General features: G+C 34.5%; 1 protein-coding gene across 1 annotated transcript in view; it reads left to right on the top strand.

Annotated features, from left to right (window-relative positions):
* Positions 1-22,075, top strand: part of LOC149805193 (zinc finger FYVE domain-containing protein 1-like) — a 62,587-nt gene that overhangs the window by 13,379 nt on the left and 27,133 nt on the right. The window contains exons 3-6 of the mRNA XM_089948324.1: positions 2,538-2,746; positions 6,165-6,262; positions 14,562-14,676; positions 16,519-16,616. Of these exons, the coding sequence (XP_089804450.1) occupies positions 2,538-2,746; positions 6,165-6,262; positions 14,562-14,676; positions 16,519-16,616 (520 nt within the window). The remainder of the gene's footprint in view (positions 1-2,537; positions 2,747-6,164; positions 6,263-14,561; positions 14,677-16,518; positions 16,617-22,075) is intronic.

Raw genomic sequence — 22,075 nt, 5'->3', positions numbered from 1 at the left:
TATGTATAGTTAGTATATTATATTCAACAGAATTTTTTTTTATATACTTTATTATATTTTTAACGTGTCAGCAAATTGTGTATTTAATATTTCAAATCCTTTTAAATGCAAAACTATGCCCATAGCACTATGAAAGTTATATCTTGATATTATCTTGATTTTCTTGATTGTTACTAAGAGAAAATGGCGCTACATTCACTTTTTCTAAACTTCTCTGCTGCAGGTCAAGGGTAAAAATGGCTAAGTTCTGGACCTTCTGTTGTCAATATCATGGTTTCCCATTTTAAATATCCAAGTTCCTTTTTTAGGAGCTTGTATTCCTCTGACAAACAAATTAAGTTCAAACATTTTTGCACTATTTTTCTAAATATGGTATACCATGAAATGCAAGTGTTTCAAGCATTGCATAAGGATTTAAAATATGATGGATTAAAGGTATGCTTAACCTTAATCTTCTTATCTGTTCAGATCAGGCTTATGTGGTTTTACCTAATCCCTTTAGCATCACTTGAACTCTGATAGCCCACACACTACATAGGTAATTGTTGTGTAGAAATGATTAAGATAAACATAAGTTCAGCAAAAAAAAACCTTCTTACTGATTACTCAACTGTTGGAATTCTCATACATCCAGAATTAAAAATACAGATTTTGCAATCCTGGAGAAGTCTGTTATGGTCTTCATCTGAAGATGCATGTTTCAGCAAATCACATTCATCCTACAATCAGCAGTTTTTGTCTTGTAGATGTATAACACAATCTCATTGAGTTACTGCCCTTTTTGTCTTGTAGGTGTATAACACAATCTCATTGAGTTACTGCCCTTTTTGTCTTGTATTGGTGTATAACACAATCTCATTGAGTTACTGCCCTTTTTGTCTTGTATTGGTGTATGACTCAATCTCATTGAGTTATTGCTTTTTTTGTCTTTGGGGTAACACACAGTCTCATTAAACTATTGCCCTTTTTGGCTTTTGTTGGTGTATAACAGTCTCATCGAGACATCACCCTTTTTGTATTAGTGTATAACACAATTTCATTGAGTTGTTGCCTTTTTTTGTCTTGTTCTGGTGAATGGCACAATTTCCTTAGTGCAGCTTACTAAGTCCCAGTTTTTGGTGGATTGCCATAAAACTTGGTAAATAAGGTCATCACTTATGCATATGAGAAACTCTAAGTACATGTCTACGATAAAACCAAAAGAGAAGCCACGTCATGCCACAAAGGACTAGCTTAAGAATGTTGAGAAAGCAGCCCTTGGCATTTCTAAGGACGAGAAATTTGTTATGATGCTGAAAAAGGTAGTCTTTGAAAGACTATGTAATGTGTCATATTTACAGAAATACTCATTTTGTCATGAAACATGGATACCTATATTGACAAATGTTGTCAGAAATTAATCAGGGCTGTTGCTGTACATGTTGGTCAGAACAGGATCGTATCATTTCCTCCAGTCAGTTTTTGTCAGTCGTTAGTGATGGCTCCACTGTTTCGTCTTCCAAAGTGGCAGAAATTGTATACATTATTCATCTTTTGAGCACAAGGTAATTGTTATTAACTTTCTTTTATATTATTGAATTTAAATTATTAAAACAGAAATTTAAACTATTGAACCAGACATTAATTTTTTTAAATCCATTCCATTGATAATATTGTAAACTCTTAAACCACCAATTTAACTTGGATCTGTTTTAGTTTATTTAATTTTGTTAATTCAATATTTTATAGTTTCTTCAAGGTTTAAACTGGTTTCATTGGTATAAAAAATGTACCCAAGGCAGACAGTAACATAATCAGTCATGAAATTGTATCTAGAGCTAGTATTTAGTTGTTTGTTATTATTGAAAATTAGTTACATATGTAATTTCAACATTCTTGAACTTTATTGAAGATTTAAATAAAATTATAATAGCTAACAATTTTAAAAGAATACTTATATTAGATTGCAGTATGTGTTCTTATATTACATGCTTAAAAATGAGATAAAACTGTTATTTCCTTAAAATTAAGAAAGAATGGCCATTCTTGTATGTGTTGCAGCAAAAGTTCAGTATGCTATTCAGCATCACCTCGGGACCAGTAATCCTCAGTACTCATTGAATAAATTTTAAGTAGTTGAGATTTCATCTTTCATCACCACAGGACCAGTAATCCTCAGCTCTCATTGAATATATTTTAAGTAGTTGAGATTTCATCTTTCATCACCTCAAGACCAGTAATCCTCAGCTCTCACTGAATAAATTTTAAGTAGTTGAGATTTCATCTTTCATCACCTCAAGACCAGTATTTCTTTGCACTCAGTGAATAAGTTTTAAGTATTTGAGATTTTATCCTGCATCACTCAGGATCAGTAATCCTCAGCAATCAATGAATAAATTTTAAGTAATTGAGATTTCATCTTTCATCACATCAGAAACAGTACTCCTCAGTACTCAGTATCTGCAAGTATTTAATATTTTATGACTAAAATTTCAAGATTCTTTGAAAAGTTAAAATAGGCAGAGATCTTCATGGTGTAGCTTGTATCTATTTTCAAGGAGAGCCATCATCAACAATTGTACTTCGGGAGCGCTTCAAAGAACTGGAATGTTCTATTGAGTTCAGTGACTTAAAATATGTAGGGACCAAAACGGGCCGAAATAAAGCTACAGATTTTGCGAATCTGCTGAAGGCTGTGCAGGAACTTCTTAACAACAATAGTATACGGGCACCAAGAAAACCAGAAGTAGTATACAGAACCCTCCAGGTAAAAAAAAAAGTACAATATATTCCTTTTTTAAAAATACATTTGTGTAGGTCTCTTCAGCTGTTAAGTCATCAGCTTCTAGATATAAGGATAATTGCATCACAACATTGAAATCTTGCTTATGCAGTATCGCAATCACATGATGCATTTCCTGCAGACAGCTGGTAAAAGATTTATGCTCATGACTTTTAAAAAATCATCATTGCTACATCATATTTTGCTACCATAGAAAAGTCACCATAGAAAAACAATGTTAATTTGCTGCTAAAGATATACAGACTTTGCTTTTGGGGGGATTTATGTCAGTATGCAAAATACAATACAAATAAATATATTCTAGTTGGTATTCCCTACCTCTATTGCCTCTGGTATTAATATGCAGCTGTATTAATCTTGTGTTTCAGACCTGTAGTCATTGTTTGTTTGGGTTTACTGCCAGTTTTCTGTGCAAGGCTTTAGATGGCAGCCAGTATAACTGGTGGTGGAAGAACCTGGAAAAATCCCATTAAGAACAATCTGACTTACAGGAAGCTACTGGGAAGATTTCTTTCATACCCACATCAGCTGAGCCCAAGACCCGAACATACGCTGACAGTTGAGATGGCAGTGATCAGTAAAGGCGAGCGCTTTAGACCACTATGCCACCCTCGGCTCCAGAATTGAAGTACATATATGATGTAGCATTTTGCATACCCCCCTTTGCATACTCCCCAGCTTTGGCACTAAAATAAAAAAAAATTGATTCCACATTAACACATTAACCCCTAGCGATGAGTTAACATGGCAGGAGGTATTAGCCTACTGCTGAGCTCTGTAGCGTCATGGTCATGCATGATACACTAAAGTGGGTGGTATTATAGAGAGGTAGATGTAGCTCTACAATGATACCAAATAATCTGGAATTTCTAGTTGTACTACAAAATCAGAGGGAAAAACCTCATTTTTTGGACCTGATTTTTTTCTACCCGAAATTCGCCCGTGGTCGGAATCCGATTTTGTGTCTGGATTTTAGACTTTTTGGTCTCAGATCTAAGGCAAGCCGGTATGAACTGCAAACAGACAATTGAACCTTTGGAAAAAATAGGATAAGATGGGCATTTGGAATAAAGAGTGGTCTCGATACAAATATAATGGGTCTGTTTAGCAACAAAATTGTAAAAAAATCCAACTTTACCCTTCTGTTCATGCGCGAGCCAAATACCCAATGAAAAACGATGTTTCTAACACCAACAGGCAGTATGTTATTGAAAGATCACCTGGGATTTGGTGTTTTCGGATGCACTCAGAAATAGCTTTAAAAATGTGTTTCCTACTCAAATTTCAGGCGAAAACGACAAAAACCTCCTAGGTTAATATGTTAATGGGTGCATTTTGATGACGTAACCAAATTTGAATATTCCTTGGATATTTAATCCCTTGTGCATCGACATTGCACATAAATTACAAATTTAGCCATTTCTTGATGATTTGTAAAAAGAAATTAAAAATCCTTGTTAACACATTAACCCCTAGCAACGAGTTAACGTGGCAGGAGGTAGTAGCCTACTGCCGAGCTCTGTAGCGTCATGGTCATGCATGATACAGTAAAGTGGGTGGTATTATAGAAAGGTAAACAAAGTAGCTCTACAATGATCCCAGATAATCTGGAATTTCTAGTTGCTCCACAAAATAATGGGAAAAACCTACACTTTTGGAATCCATTTTTTTCTATCCAGAATTGGCCCGTGGTTGGGATCCAATTTTGTGTCTGGATTTTAGACTTTTTGGTCTCAGATCTAAGGCAAACCGACATATGAACCTTTGCCAAAAATAGGACAAGATGGTCATTTGGAATAAAGAGTGGTCTCGATACAAAAATAATGGGTCTGTTTAGCAAAAAAAATAATCCAACTTTTACCCTTCTGCTCATGTGTGAGCCAAATACCCAATGAAAAACTATGTTTATAATACAGCTAGGCAGTATGTTATTGAAAGATCGCCTGGGATTTGGTGTTTTCAGATGCATTCAGAAATAGCTTTCAAAATGTGTTTCCTACTCGAATTTCAGGCAAAAACGACAAAAACCTCCAGGGGTTAATGTGTTAAAAAGAATCATTCATCTTGTACACGAGTCTTTATGTGCAATTAGCAGTGCAACTTGTTTATTTCCTATTTATATTTAAGATCAGTTGTATGTAAAATGTTGGCATATTGAACTTTTTATATCTTTACGTAGTTAAGGGTACAAACAATACAAATCCTTGAAAAAAATGGCATAGGTTTGATGGATATTGCCTAGTTTTACTAGTAGTTAAATATCTATCACGATGCATGATTCACTGCACAGAATAATATGGGAAACTGACATGCCACTATCTGCTCATAGTCTAAAAGCTGAGTGAGTATTACAAATTTGTTTGACTTTCACAGCTCACAGGTCTGATACATCAAGAAAATTTTGTTAATGTGGGAATTTCGTCACTGTGATACAATTATTGAGCACACATTAGAATTTTGACACAAATCATGCATGACTGATTAACAGCAGTTGGTAAATTGCAAGTGATTCATGGAATTTGCACATAGTTTTCATCAACATTTTCCTATTTTTTGAAAGCCGCATTGTTATTACAATTATTAGAATGTTATAAAAACATCAATTTTTATTATTAAATACAAGAAGTTACTGTCACATCACTTAAATCTCTAGCCGAGTTGATAATGCTCTGACACTGAGGTAATAATTGATGTTGAATATAATGCTATGACACTGAGGTAATAATTGATGTTGAATATAATGCTGTGACACTGAGGTAATAATTGATGTTGAATATAATGCTATGACACCAAGATAATAATTGATGTTGAATATAATGCTATGACACCGAGGTAATAATTTATGTTGAATATAATACTATGACACCGAGGTAATAATTGATGTTGAATATAATGCTATGACACTGAGGTAATAACTGATGTTGAATATAATGCTATGACACTGAGGTAATAATTGGTGTTGAATATAATGCTGTGACAGTGAGGTAATAATTGATGTTGAATATAATGCTATGACACTGAGGTAATAATTGATGTTGAATATAATGCTGTGACACTGAGGTAATAATTGATGTTGAATATAATGCTATGACACTGAGGTAATAATTGATGTTGAATAGATGATATAATTATATAATGATCACATAATTTCAAGCCTGTAGTAAACATTTATTTTACAAAAGCTGACATTCTTACGTCGAGAAAGTATTATGGGTTTCATTCTCTGTAATAAAACCTAATTTTTCTGCATCATTTACACAAAGAACATTAGTTAACATGTTTCAGTTTTGTATTAATTCACCAGTTGAAAAAAAAAAAACTTGTATAGCTCCCTTTTTAAGATTCTTTGAGACTGTTTAACTTGGAGTATTATCTGTTTCAGGCGTTAAATGAAAAATTCAGTGGAGACATTGAGAAGTCTGTTTATGACACATTTCCTGATCAGTATTTTACCTGTAGAGCCAAGTGTCTCTCTTGTGGGTAAGCTATTTTACTTTTTTATAAGCACTTATAATGTAAGGATACAGTTGTCCCTGTTATCATGATGTATTGGAACCATGTAAACTTGTATATGTTAAAACAAGGCTTTAGCACTACAAGTGAGGTTTGACTTCTACTTGGATATTTTAAAACAAGGCTTTAGCACTACAAGTGAGGTTTGACTTTTACTTGGATATTTTAAAACAAGGCTTTAGCACTACAAGTGAGGTTTGACTTTTACTTGGATATGTTAAAACAAGGCTTTAGCACTACAAGTGAGGTTTGACTTTTACTTGGATATTTTAAAACAAGGCTTTAGCACTACAAGTGAGGTTTGACTTACTTGGATATTTTAAAACAAGGCTTTAGCACTACAAGTGAGGTTGACTTTTACTTGGATATGTTAAAACAAGGCTTTAGCACTACAAGTGAGGTTGACTTGTACTTGGATATGTTAAAACAAGGCTTTAGCACTACAAGTGAGGTTGACTTTTACTTGGATATTTTAAAACAAGGCTTTAGCACTACAAGTGAGGTTTGACTTACTTGGATATTTTAAAACAAGGCTTTAGCACTACAAGTGAGGTTGACTTTTACTTGGATATGTTAAAACAAGGCTTTATTATAATGAGTAATATTTTACACAGGACCTGATAATTCGATGTCATGAAATAACTGTTACGTCTTTAAAAATTTTATGAAATAGTCAACAAAACTTCAAGTTGATGCTTTTACCATTGGTAGTCAACACTAAAAAGATAGCATTGATGTATCTGTTTAATTATTAGTCAAATAAATTCAGAACAAAAATTTTCAAGCAAAAGGTAAGTATTATTCTTAAGTTTTATCATGTCTGCATTGAGGGTATCAAGATTAAAAGCCGTCGTAAAGCCCAGCCATTCAGCAAGAAAGCATTCATGGCCATTTGATTTACTGAGAATGCATAACATGTATATACATTTGAAATCCTGCAGAGATCCTCAGAATGAATTCAATCATAAGTTACCAAATTATTCTCCATGTTTTTTTTGGTGCAGCATTGATGTCCTGAGTGTTTTGTTCAAAACTCAGATACGTTTTTTGCCAGGTCATAAAAAGATAGTTCCACCTAAATTTAAGGTACAGTTGAAATTTTTTTATAAATCAGTTTGGTGTCAGAATGTTAATCTTAGATTCATGTGGAATGTTAGCAGTAAGTGTAAAAATAGATGACATTGTCTACATCAAGCAGTGTTTATTTTATAATGTCTAAATGATATTCATTTACAATAGCCAGATATCAAACAAAGCACATTTTTTGTTGATTGGCAGATAAAAGGGTAGAATGCCTACTTTCTCGCCACATTATGTGCATGAAAACTGTGATTTATGTATGCTCCATAAAGGTAGAATTGAGTATAAATAAGTATAAATTGGAGAACTACTTTAATTTACATAGTACTTTGTTTTAAATTAATGCAGAAATGATTAAAGTGTAGCATCTGCTTTTTAAGGACTTAAGTTTTTCCAGCCTCAGTTCTTGCAGTGGAACCAGTTTTGTTTGTGACCATTGCTATGTACAGTACATACTTGCTTTTAATTTGTCATTTATTTAATGAAAATCCGATTCATGCCGACTGGGTTGTCTTATAAGCATGACATATAATTTTTTTAATATAATTTTGGGGTAATTTTGGAGACACTAGATATTTGCAGTATATAAAAATACTGTCAATTCAAAATATTTATACATTATCATGCCACTATTCACATTCAGAAATGCATATATGGTGTGCGCTGTTTATCAATTTCGCGATGGTATTCATTGCACAATACTTTGTGTCTCAAATTATTTGGATTTTGATAATATGAAAATAGTATTGGTAAGTTAAATGCTGACCACAGCAAAATGTGTCCATTAAATCGTTTTGTACTGGTGTTTACAAGCAGTATATTGTTAACATTTTCATGCGAGTCTAAACAACCTATATTGGTATTAATATTTGTGTTTTGCTGTATAAACTATGTTTGAAGTAAAATTTTTGATTTAATTGTATTTTCCTTTACCATAAGTTGGATTTAATTCCCAACTGTTATTTCCTAAGTTTTCTGCCATTGCATGGTCCTTAGGTTGTAAAGACAGCACACACTTTGTTTTCAGCTTGACAGTCCTTTTGACCAAACTGCAGATGAAATACTTGGTTAGTGCCAAGTTGAGTTCTACAACTGTCTGTGCATGTTTGACCATAATCCATTTGCTTATAAAGGCAGCACCCACTTTGTTTTCCCACATGACAACCCTTTGATCAAGCTGCAAGTTTGATACTTACTCAGTGCCAAGTAACAGTGACCTGTAATTGAATTCATGAATTAATTATATTAGTTGATGCAAAATGTCAGTCATTATGGATTTTAATGGGTTTAATTAAAACATGCTGTAATTTGTCAATTTATTTGTGACATATTCCAGTCAATAATATAATTGTATTTTACACTGGTTGTCATATTTTTCCCCATCTATCTATATACCTATCCAGTTTGGCTTCTTTGTTTTACCAAAGTGCAACTCTAACATATAGTCATATTGATGACAAGTCACCCCTTCTGTTGGATCTGACTTGCAAAATACATCCCTACTTAAAGGAGATTGAAAGAGAAATTGATTTTTTAGCACTAAACGGGAGGGGGGAGTCAACTTATAGTCAAGTGGACTTGAAATCAATTATATATGGTGCTTCCGATTATGAGATTGAAAAGAAAAATCCAGTCATGATGTAAGACAGGACACAAAAATTTTAATTACCCAAATTAAGTGTAATAACCTAATAAAACTGCAAGACAAGGATGTAAAGATAATTCTGTTTACTTAAATATGTCAAAATGATGATTATTCATTTGGAGTCTTCTGTGTTTCATAATCTTTAGTGAAAAAGCAACACTGGCATCCTGTTATATCTCCATCAACAAACAATGACATCCTGTTCTATCTCCAAGCAACAATGGTATCCTGTTACATATTCATTACATCCATTGCTTAAAAAAATTAATGTCACAAATGACATGAAAATTTTAAGTACACAAATTAAGAACATTTACCCAATAAAGCTTCTGAACAAGGATGTTAAAAATTCTCTGCACTAAAATCTTTTTAAGTTGATGATTATTCATTTGGAGAGCCTGTTAGTGTTTGATACTAAAAAAAAAATACAAATGTTGCCCTGTTACATCTTCAGCCTGTTAAGGAGTGGTTTTCATATACTGATCTTAATATTCAATATAGTAATGATATTGGTTGTTTCATGTCTCTTATCACACAGACACAACATCATTTAGACATCTCTTATGATATGGAAAGAATTGTTGGACATAGATTTCATACCCTCTGTAAATGTACTTGAAATATCTGGAAATTTTTCATGACAATGGACATGAAGGATTTAAAGGTATGGAAGTTCGCAATCACATCAAATATTTATTGCTGATCAAAATGAAGCAAATTTGGTCTCTTTAAAACTACCTGCAAAGACATTGAGACTCTGCAGCACAGCAAAAATTGTCAGAACACATAAGATTTTGAACAAGAAATTATAGTCAGATAACATACAAAATGTACATGGGAAGTAAATATTATTTTTGCCCAAAAAATTATGGTTCCTGAAAATATGGTATTCCTGGAGGGAAGGCTTTATAGTGAGGGACAGCTGTGTTTAATATATTCTGGGGTAAGTGATACATGCTGGGCAATGGCATTCTGAGGGTATTTGTAGTGTTTGACAACTCTTGGGTACATAATTGTTTGAGGCCCCGAGTGGCCGAGTGGTCTAAAGCGCTCACCGTTCTGGATCACTACCATCTCACCTCTGTCTGTGTGAGTTCGAGTCCAAGGCTCGGCTAGCGTGGGTACGTGGGAAAGCCTGCCAGTAGCTTCTCATGGGTTGGTGGTTCTTACCTGGGTTTTCCAGGGTTCTTCCTCCACCATTTATACTGTCCTCCATGTATAGCCTATCTTGTGCTGAAAAATGGCGTTAAACCCTAGAACAACAACAACAACAACATAATTGTTTCTGTGATATTTGCTGGGCAATGGCTTTCTGAGGGTATTTGTAGTGTTTGACAACTCTTAGGCACATAATTGGTTATGTGATACATGCTGGGCAGTGGCATTCTGAGGCTATTTGTAATGTTTGACAACTCTTAGGCACATAATTGGTTATGTGATACATGCTGGGCAATGGCTTTCTGAGGGTATTTGAATAGGGGTTCAACATGAAGACTTGGTTCTTGAACAAATACCATACACCTTACACCATTATAATTAGTAGTAGTAGTAGCAGCGTTTCAACTATTGTCCTAATTTTCTTTTAAAAGAATTCAGTTTAAGTTTATCACTCATAAATTCTGGTGGAAAAGGGCTTAATTCATACATTTATACTCCCCCATTCAAAATCATTCATGTATGTTTTTGTTTATATGCACGAGTACAGTAAGAAGGCAGCTAGCTCAACACCTTGTATATTGCAGCTGGAGTCGGCTGCCTGAAAACAGATTTTGGTCAGATATGGAAGTATCAACCCATAGATTGTTATTGTTCCTTCATTCAGAGACTTATGATTCCTTTTAAGTTGAAAGACTTTTCTATCGTAGATTATTGTTCCTTCATTCAGAGACTTACAATCCCTTTTAAGTTGAAAGACTTTTCTATCAGAGTGTATTTCCTATTAAATGTTTTCATCCTCAGTTCTGTGATTTTGCAAAATTTGACACAGCATTCCTTTAAAAAAATTTAACCAGGATAATATTGTACAAGAAATAGTGACTCTTGTTTTGGCCCATTGTCTATTCTTGTACTTAAAACAGCAACCTCATGATGAAAAACCTGTTAAGATTTCTTATCTCGAACATACGTAGATATTAAGTGAAGATCTAGTATGTATGTTGTGACTCTTCGTTGTTCTTGTATCACAGTGCATTTTGTACAGTCATATAGATTTATGCAGACTTGATCTTACTTTATAGTACTATACTATAAATCCACCTACCTAATTGATTATAGTTTTTGAAAGTTGAATTTGAGGCTTTGCATTATTTGTAGTATGATTTTACCATGATCTTGAAGTTACTATTATGCAGAAAACACGGATAGAAATTGTTGAAGAGGTATGCCAATTCAGTGTAAAATTAGTTATTTATTAATCTTTTCTGATGAATATATTTTACAGGTACAGCTTTTATATTCTCTTAATGTTGGCAATGGGTGCATCCAGCGTACAACGTTTAGTGAAAATATGTATCACCACTATATATAATGTTAAAGCAATTTAATGGTGTGAAAATATTTGTAAGATGTTTAATAGCAAATACAGTGTTGTACATTGCAATCGAGTTCAGTCATGGAGATGTGAACTGAATGCTTCAGATCCAGAACAGATTAGGATGATGTTGTTCCATTGCAACTAGCAACATCAGAGATGCTAAGTAGAACTGTGTGCATCTCTTGTCTGTCCAGGCATGGGCACAAGTGGTGATGTAACAATGAATCACAGTTGACTTATTGTGAAAAAAGGTTTAAATTGTTTTTGATAACGTAAAAACAAAATGTTGAGTGAATTGGCAATTAGTGGTGTGTACATGTAGTACATGTATGTGCATCAGCAGATGCCCTCATAAATTGCTAAGCAGTAATGTGTTTTGATTCAGATTCATGAAAGAACAGTGAATAGATTTAGCCAGTTTAAAGCTACACGTACCCTGACAGATTGACATGAGTATAGTGAATAGATTTAGCCAATTTAAAACTACATGTACACTGACAGATTGACATGAGTAAAATGAATAGATTTAGCCAGTTTAAAGCTACATGTACACTGACAGATTAACATGAGTATAGTGAATAGATTCAGCCAATTTAAAGCTACACGTACCCTGACAGATTGACATGAGTATAGTGAATAGATTTAGCCAATTTAAAACTACATGTACACTGACAGATTGACATGAGTAAAATGAATAGATTTAGCCAATTTAAAGCTACATGTACACTGACAGATTGACATGAGTAAAATGAATAGATTTAGCCAGTTTAAAGCTACATGTACACTGACAGATTAACATGAGTATAGTGAATAGATTTAGCCAATTTAAAGCTACATGTACACTGACAGATTGACATGAGTATAGTGAATAGACTTAGTCAATTTAAAGCTACACGTACACTGACAGATTGACATGAGTATAGTGAATAGATTTAGCTAATTTAAAGCTACACATACACTGACAGATTAACATGAGTATAGTGAATAGATTTAGACAATTTAAAGCTACACGTACACTGACAGATTGACATGAGTATAGTGAATAGATTAGCCAATTTAAAACTACATGTACACTGACAGATTGACATGAGTAAAATGGATAGATTTAGCCAATTTAAAGCTACACATACACTGACAGATTGACATGAGTATAGTGAATAGATTTAGCCAATTTAAAACTACATGTACACTGACAGATTGACATGAGTAAAATGAATAGATTTAGCCAATTTAAAGCTACACGTACACTGACAGATTAACATGAGTATAGTGAATAGATTTAGCCAATTTAAAGCTACATGTACACTGACAGATTGACATGAGTATAGTGAATAGATTGAGCCAATTTAAAGCTACATGTACACTGACAGATTGACATGAGTAAAATGAATAGATTTAGCCAATTTAAAGCTACACGTACACTGACAGATTAACATGAGTATAGTGAATAGATTGAGCCAATCTAAAGTTACATGTACACTGACAGATTGACATGAGTATAGTGAATAGATTTAGCCAATTTAAAGCTACACGTACACTGACAGATTGACATGAGTATAGTGAATAGATTCAGCCAATTTAAAACTACATGTACACTGACAGATTAACATGAGTATAGTGAATATAAGCTGGATAATGTATATTTATATAAGCAGTCTTTCTTTGGTGGACAAACACTTCATTTGCACAGTCGATAAGAAACCTGCAGAAAGCATGTGATTTTTTCATACATTACATTTATAGAGGAAATTTCATGGGTGGAAATTAGAATGGCTGTTCAGACCAGGTGATTGTTTTATAAAGGTGACCATAACAGCAGGTTTGACTGTATTTGTTACATTCTAGGGTATATGATATATGAAGGGGAATGGCATTCGAAGGGCTCTATAGTGAGGGACCACTTATTGGAACAATATTGGGTATATGATATATATATAGTAGAAGCTGGCATTTTGATGGGGCTTTCTAGTTTCAGGGCTACTATTTGGTACAGTCTATGGTATGTGGCGCATGAACAAAATTGGCTTTCTGAGGGTCTTCATTGAATTTGAATTTAGTACATTCCATAATATGAGTGATTGCTAAATTTGGTATGTTATCTGAGTGATCACTGAATTTGGTAGTGAGAGTTCACAGCATTTGATACATTCTAGGGTAAGTGAGTGACCTGCATTTGGTACATTTGAGGATCTGTGAATGACTACTGCATTTGGTACATTTGAGGATCTGTGAACGACTACTGCATTTGGTACATTTGAGGATCTGTGACTGACTACTGCATTCAGTACATTGGAGGGAGGATCTGTGAATGACTACTGCATTTGGTACATTGGAGGGAGGATCTGTGAATGACTACTGCATTTGGTACATTTGAGGATCTGCGAATGACTACTGCATTTGGTACATTTGAGGATCTGTGAATGACTACTGCATTTGGTACATTTGAGGATCTGTGAATGACTACTGCATTTGGTACATTTGAGGATCTGTGAATGACTACTGCATTTGGTACATTTGAGGATCTGTGAATGACTACTGCATTTGGTACATTTGAGGATCTGTGAATGACTACTGCATTTGGTACATTTGAGGATCTGTGAATGACTACTGCATTTGGTACATTTGAGGATCTGTGAATGACTACTGCATTTGGTACATTTGAGGATCTGTGAATGACTACTGCATTTGGTACATTTGAGGATCTGTGAATGACTACTGCATTTGGTACATTTGAGGATCTGTGAATGACTACTGCATTTGGTACATTGAAGGGTGACATTTTGGGATCATGAGCACTGTCAGTTACTAAATGTGAACAAAAATAACATTTCATGAATTAATGTGGAATGTTCATTTAGAAAAAATTTAAGGATAACAATATGATACCATATTAGTGGTCATTTCTTTGGAAAAATTATTGATCTTACCATATAATATTCATCTGTTACTATATTGAAGAATAAACTGTAGCATTTGCATGACATTTCAAGGTAAGCTGTGTATTGCAGTGTCCGGTGTTGTCGCAGTATGAACCATGAGACGGATGAAATGGACCATGCGGCAGACAAGGATGATAAATGTCAGTTCCAGCACCAGTATGCAAACCAGGCCTACTACTGCAAGGTAGTATTTCATTTTAAATTACATTTTGATTGATGTGTTACATCAGTTTACAATTTGATCTGTCACCTGTCTCGACATACGTTAGCTCATTTGATGGCTTGATGTGGTCTTTGGAAAATGATTTCATGAAACCAAACATTTCAGTGTTTGGGGGAAGCATCTTCACTAGCCAAGGTTCCAGTGTGATAGCCCTATCTATACCTTGGTGTATCAAGCAGATATTTCTATGCTTCGGGTCTGTGAAGCACACCGCATCCAATCAATATTAAGTTGTTCAAATTTGAACACTGTTCCTACATTATCGAGACATGGGGAGCACACAACTTGAATGGACTGATAAATAAGCAGTTTTCCACTGCCTATCCATGTTTGCAGAAATACCTTTCACTCAAATAGACCTGTAATGGCTTTCCTCTGGTATGTAGTCTTGCTTTCGATGTTAAACTGACAAAGTATCCTTTTTAGGTCAATTGCCTCCACAATGTACAATACACCACACTATTGGTTAGTTGGCATTACATACTAAGGAAGGCAACTCATGAAATCCAATAGGTATCACTAGGACAAAGCACCAGTATATCTGTTTGACGTGCCAAGGTGTAGATAGGGTTATTGTAATAGAACCATGGCTAGTGAAAAGGGGAGGGTCACCCAAAAAGTAAAGTCCTTGTATGTTTTGGATGTGTGTGTTTAGCTAAAGTTAATAATGGAACTACAAATATGATATATTACACTCAGTATATTCTGTCATCCTTGTTATGATATGGCTTTAAAGGTGGTGTGAGTTCTCAGAGTAAAATGCTTGCGAATGATGTTTAGTGTGTGAAGCGTCTTAAGAACATTGTTCACATGTCTCTGACAGCTAAAAATAGGAATCAAGTAGGCACAGGGTGATACCATTGCTCAGCTGTCCAGGTCTTTTGATTTGATACTATCAATAGATTTATATTTTTAGCTCTAGTGTTCATAGACCACATTTGGCTATGTGATGGCATGTTGTCTCTTTTTCTTCATCTGATGTCCGATGTCCATCCATATGCTTGCACAAGTTTGTTATTTCTACTCTGCCTAAACTACTAGGAGGACACTATGCAAATCTTCACACACATTCATTCCAAAGTTTATTTAATCCTAAATGAAAATGGTTATATGCATAAATCCAGTATGGCCACCATGGCAGCCATCTTGTAAATCTTACCTTGCTACTCCTCCGAAAGAAAATTTTTTATTGACATACATACATACATACATACATACACACACGCACTAAAGACTTATAAAAATGGTACTATGGTATGAACAGCTGCCTCGCTAGTCGCTCAGCATTAAGAGTTAGTGTTAGGACTGGTTGGTCTGGTGTCAGGATAAATTGACTGGGTGGGACATCATGCTGTATGTCTGCGGCATGATGCCCCAGTGCTAGACATCACTATAAACTGCCACACTGCAGACATCATTTTGATATGACTGCAAAATTGTGAATGCTACATTAAAACAATAAAAAACACACACACACACACACACACACTTGTCTATCTATATGTCCACCCTTGTCTGTCTAGATTTTATAAAAATATTTCATTCAAGTCAGTTTTTGGGCATTATGGTGGGGCATCTGTGTTCCATGAACATATTCCTAGGGGTTGTTTTAATTATACTTTTTTGTTAAGATTTATTAACAACTTAGGTTAATCAACAGATGAATATTTGTTTTTAATGAATCAGCTACCCTTTACTGTATATAAAAGTTCAGGATATTGTATACTATTTATTTCAGATTCATCATCACCAAAAATAACAGTAATGCAGAAATGGTATAATTTTTCCCATTGTTTTATATAGAAATGCTACAGGAATGGGAAGCACGAACTTGTAATGCTGAAAACATCTGAGGCCAAGGACAGTGCATTTAAAGGTGTGGTGAAGTTTGTCTGGGCAGGGTAAGTCAATTTTTACAACAATCGTGATTGACTTGAGGTGAAAAGCATAATTGAAAGCGATATCTAATTACAGTAACCTTGTTGATTCTATCAACATCTTAAGTGTAGTACGGATCCCAGACAACACAATCATATTCTAACACGAATCTGACTAGTGTTAGTTAGGCAGTTATTCTACATGACTGCGGACAGTGTCTGAGGTTTCTTTTTAGAAATGTCTGTGTAGTGTTTGCTTTCTTGGTTGATTTGATAATATGTGATTGACACTTGAAGTCCTCAGATAATGTTAGTCCAGGATAAGGGTTTTCACTGACTTGTATGTGGAGATTTCTTGATAATGTCTCTCTGCCACCACAAGCAACAAAACAAAAGATGAGGAACTCGAAGTACAATGTGTGTATGATAAAATCAAAAGAGAATAAAATTTCCAAGATACACCGAAGCTGGAATTTATGTGGCTAAACCACATCAAGAAGGAGGATAAGATAGCTTCTTCTGTTTGTTCTGTGTATGATACAGTGGGAACATTCTTAGTTGGCCCCAAAACTTTAAAATTGGTACAGTCAGAATCCCATGACTGATCAGAGAGTCACAAAGGAATAGCTGAAGAAAGAAAGCTGAGAAGGCAGCCCCTGACTCTTCTGAATGCGAGAAAACCATCATGATGTTGAATAAGGCAGCCTTTGAAAAAAACATGTCATTTTCAGAAATGCTCATTTTGTCACAAAACGTTAGATGCCCATATACTGACTAAGTCATATTATGTCAGTTGGACAAAGCGAAAGGTTTGGAAATGGGCAGTACCTAACTGACGGACAAATATTGTCAGAAATGTATCAGGGCTATTGCCAATACTCAGAGGTCAGAACAGGACCATATCATTTCCTCCAGTCGGTTTTCGTCAGTCATTAGTGATGGCTCCACCGATACATCTTCCAAACAGGCAGAAATTGTATTCATTCTTTTGAGTGCAAGGTAAATGTTGTTAACTTTCATTTTATATTATTTGAATTTAAACTAGTAAACCAGAAATTTAAATGTAGATCCATTCCATTTATAATATTATAAACTCTTAAACCATCAAAATAACTTTAAATCCATTCTAGTTTATTTAATTTTGTTAATTCAATAATTTATTGTTTCTTCGTAGGTTTAAACTCATTTTATCGGTATAAAAAATGTACCCAAGATAGTGAAACATGATATGGTGGGCCTTACGTCAGAGAGATATGGGAATGGATGGATGAAAAAGATGAAAAAGATTGTTGCAATGGGAACAAACGATGTGTCAGTGATGTTGATGCTGCTGCTGATAATGATGATTATGATGATGATGATAAATACCACACACAAGATTTGTCAGCATTACAAAACAAAGCTCTTTATGAACGTAATGTAAACTGTGATAAAATAACAACCTTATATGAGTGTTGTATTTTGTTATATAGATTACATTGTTTTCATTAAGTATAACCATAAGCGAGACAGACCTTCTGTCAGTCAGAAGGACCACCAATTTTCAAAAGCGGGAAGTCCTGCAGGCTTCCTACTTTACAGTAATGTTGAACCTTGGATATGAAGAGAAATTGAAGATGCAGATAGTTCATGAGGAAAACTAATGTTTATGACATAGCAACTGCCCCAGCCACCCCCGCAACTTTGGATTGGAGAAACTTCTACTTTGAAGAAAAATGAAGGAAATACTGCTAGTACAATATATAAAAGTTTGTTAACAAATTTGTTATCGATTCTGGAAAGGCTGCCTAGATTATGAAAAGTTGATGCCTGGATTGCTGATAAGCACACTCAGAGGTTGTCATTGCCTGGATTGCTGATAAGCGTACTCAGAGGTTGTCATTGCCTGGATTGCTGATAAGCATACTCAGAGGTTGTCATTGCCTGGATTGCTGATAAGCACACTCAGAGGTTGTCATCTCTGAATATTATGTAGAGAGATATTTTAAAATAACCCAACTAACGAATTTTAGTGGCTGGTTGTGGTTGAAACAGATGATGAATGTTGACACTTAAGCCAGTCATTAATGTTTCAAAAATAACTTTTGCTTCTTTTTAATAATAACTCTTTAATTTTCCAAACTTTACTTTTTGTAATCTTCTACCATTACATCTCCACTCAGCTGATTTCAGTTTTTAATTTTTATGGTTACCAAGCAACTAAGGCTTCACACCTTAAAATTTTAAATGGCCTCTAAAGTTTCTGGTTGGTTTCCTATGGCTACTAAAGTTTGAAAGATACATAGTGTGCTAAAGAATGTGTGTATATCAAAATAGAACAGGAGAGAGTGCAGATGCATTGGTCCCCCACTTATATGGCCACCCTCACCAGCAGTCACTTACTCTACATGGCTAGTTTTTTGGGCAGCAATAATTTTGTATACAAAAGTACCCATCATGGATGTATCCATCTGATGGCAGCATGCAGCCAGTATTTTAGGTCAAAAATGTTAAATGTACCCATCACAAGCGGACACATTTTATCTAATATTTGATTCATGTGGTAAGATAAGTAATCTGATTATCTCTACCCATGATGGTTTCCCGATGTCAGGTTTTCGTTACTGAAAGAAAGGTTAGCTAAGTGCATTACATATTCTACTAGGTTTAATGTTATATCGTTATCTACAATCGTCAACATTTACTGGAAATGGTCTCAATAGTGTTGTGTCCAAGTTTTGGGCTTAGGACAGCTGTTGAGTTCTCTTTCATGCTATGACGAGAGGTTATTGTCACAATCATAACATGGTCAACATGGGCCTAATATAGCTTTTTCGGATTCACAGAGTAATGAATGTTGAACAAAACAGGGTACCAGGCAGAGACCACAAATCACATGACTATACATGTAAATAATAAATAATCACAAGACTTTAACATGTCATTATGTAAACAGACAATTCATACTGTAGAAAAAAAAGTAAAAGTTATTCAACTCTGCTACAATAGGTAAAGTTATTCAACTCTGCTACAATAGGAAAAGTTATTCAACTCTGCCACAATAGGGAAAGTTATTCAACTCTGCTACAATAGGGAAAGTTATTCAACTCTGCTACAATAGGGAAAGTTCAAGAGTTCTTGCAGAAAAATTTGATGCTGGAAAGACTCAAATAACCAACATCATAACAGATAAGGAGCATATTCTGCAGTGTGGGAAATTGTAGTACATGCAAAGAGAATGATTCTAATGCTGGGTGATGTTTGTACCAAGGTCTAAATGACAATACTTCACTCACATTTTACACTTAGGAAATGATTAATGTATGTTCATTTAAGTATGGTTTTAAGACAATAACATTTTAATAATTTTCTTTAAACTGAAGATATTAAATGCTTTGAAGTTGTATGTAGCATTCTTATGATATCCACAAACATATACTTTTCACAAATATAGTCCCATCTGGAAAGGTCAACCCTCTTATGGTCACATACATGTATCCACAAATAACTCAAATCCTGTACTCTTAACTCTACTTGTCATAGACGAAAAGAGCTTATGGGGTATTCTGTTGTGCATTATCTGTTGTTCATTCTCTGCTGGTCACTTAGAAGAAGTTATTCATTGCTGCTTCTCCTAAATTACATGTACAATTGCCATGAATCTTTACACAAAATTTCATCCAAAGGTCTAGTTGGTCTTGATATCAAATATGGCCACCATACTAGCCATATTGATAATATTGTTATTGCTACTGCGCAGAGTGCGTTGTTATATCAACATGGGGGATTTCACTAATTACTTTATATGATGGTTCTAATGAAGTTGGTGCTGATGTGATATTCAATATGGCCACCATGATAGCCATCTTGAAATTTTTGTTACGGCTACTCCTCTTAAACAGAAATCTTTGTATGTCTAGTTGGTCCTAAATGAAAATTTTACCACTTGGCTATACAGAATGGCTGCCACAACAACAATCTTTAAAATTGTGTAATAGCTTCTCCAGAATGGATGGTTATATCAGCATGTGATTTTCACTAAAAGACAAGAGGTCTACTTGGTCAGAAATGAAAATGGTGCAGATCTGACATCCAGTATGTCAACCTAAGCAGCCATATTGAAAATCTTACAATTGCTACTCATCCTGAATGGATGGTCATATCAACATCGGGTTTTCACTGAATGACTTTTTCTGGTGTTTAGTTTTAAATAAAAATTGTGCAGATCTGATATTCAGTATGGCCACTACAGTGGCCACCTTGAAAATCTTTTAACTACTCTTATTAGGCAAAAGTCATATTGATGTTGAGTTTCCATGAGAAGACTTTTTCATGTATTAAATGAACTTGGTGCTAATCTTACTTCCATTATGGCCCTCATGGCAGCCATCTTGAAAATCTTGTCATTGCTACTCTTCTTAAATGGACAGTCATGTTGAGCTGAGGTTTTTGCCAACAAACAAATTATGATATCTACTTAGTTATGAATGATAATGCTGCCGATCGGATGTCTAGCATGTTATACATCTTGAAAACCTTGTTGCTACTACATTTAAATGGAAAGCCATTTTTGATGTGGGTTTCATCACAAGACGTAATAAATGAAACTGATCCCTGGAAGACAATGAGCATGGTTGCCAAAATGAACATATTGAACATTTTGTCACTAGTTCTGTATGGATGGTCTTGCTTTTCTTTTTTCAAAAGTTTTGTTGGATTTACTTCCTGTTTTTAATTGCAGCTCAGTGTAGGTTATGAACAAATTTTGTGAATATAGCAAGTCTCATTGATTTCAGTGGATCACCATGAAACTTGTGAAATGACATCATCATAAGATGCACTTATCGACAAATTACTAGGCTTTTGTGCAAGTTAATGCCATTTTTAAATTGGCACCTCATATAGTAAGACTAGTCTTGTGAACACAACTAGTTCCTCAGTTTTCATTTGATTGCCATGAAACTTTGTTATATCCATGATCTGTGCATTCTGTCAGATTGCATTGCTTCATGAAACTATGATATATCCATGATTTGTGCATTCTGTCAGATTGCATTGCTTCATGAAACTGATATATCCATGATTTGTGCATTCTGTCAGATTGCATTGCTTCATGAAACTTTGCTATATCCATGATCTGTGCATTCTATCAGATTGCATTGCTTCATGAAACTTTGTATTTGTTATATCCATGATCTGTGCATTCTATCAGATTGCATTGCTTCATGAAAATTTGTATTTGTTATGTCCATGATCTGTGCATTCTGTCAGATTGAAGTGCTTCATGAAACTTTGTATTTATTATATCCATGATCTGTGCATTCTGTCAGATTGCATTGCTTCATGAAAATTTGTATTTGTTATATCCATGATCTGTGCATTCTATCAGATTGCATTGCTTCATGAAAATTTGTATTTGTTATATCCATGATCTTTGCATTCTATCAAATTGAAGTGCTTCATGAAACTTTGTATTTGTTATATCCATGATCTGTGCATTCTGT

The sequence above is a fragment of the Sinohyriopsis cumingii genome, chromosome 2, assembly GCF_028554795.1.
Source record: "Sinohyriopsis cumingii isolate HCF-2022 chromosome 2, ASM2855479v2, whole genome shotgun sequence".
Taxonomy (NCBI): domain Eukaryota; kingdom Metazoa; phylum Mollusca; class Bivalvia; order Unionida; family Unionidae; genus Sinohyriopsis; species Sinohyriopsis cumingii.
Note: the sequence above shows the minus strand (reverse complement) of the source record. Positions and strands in the feature narration are given on the sequence as shown.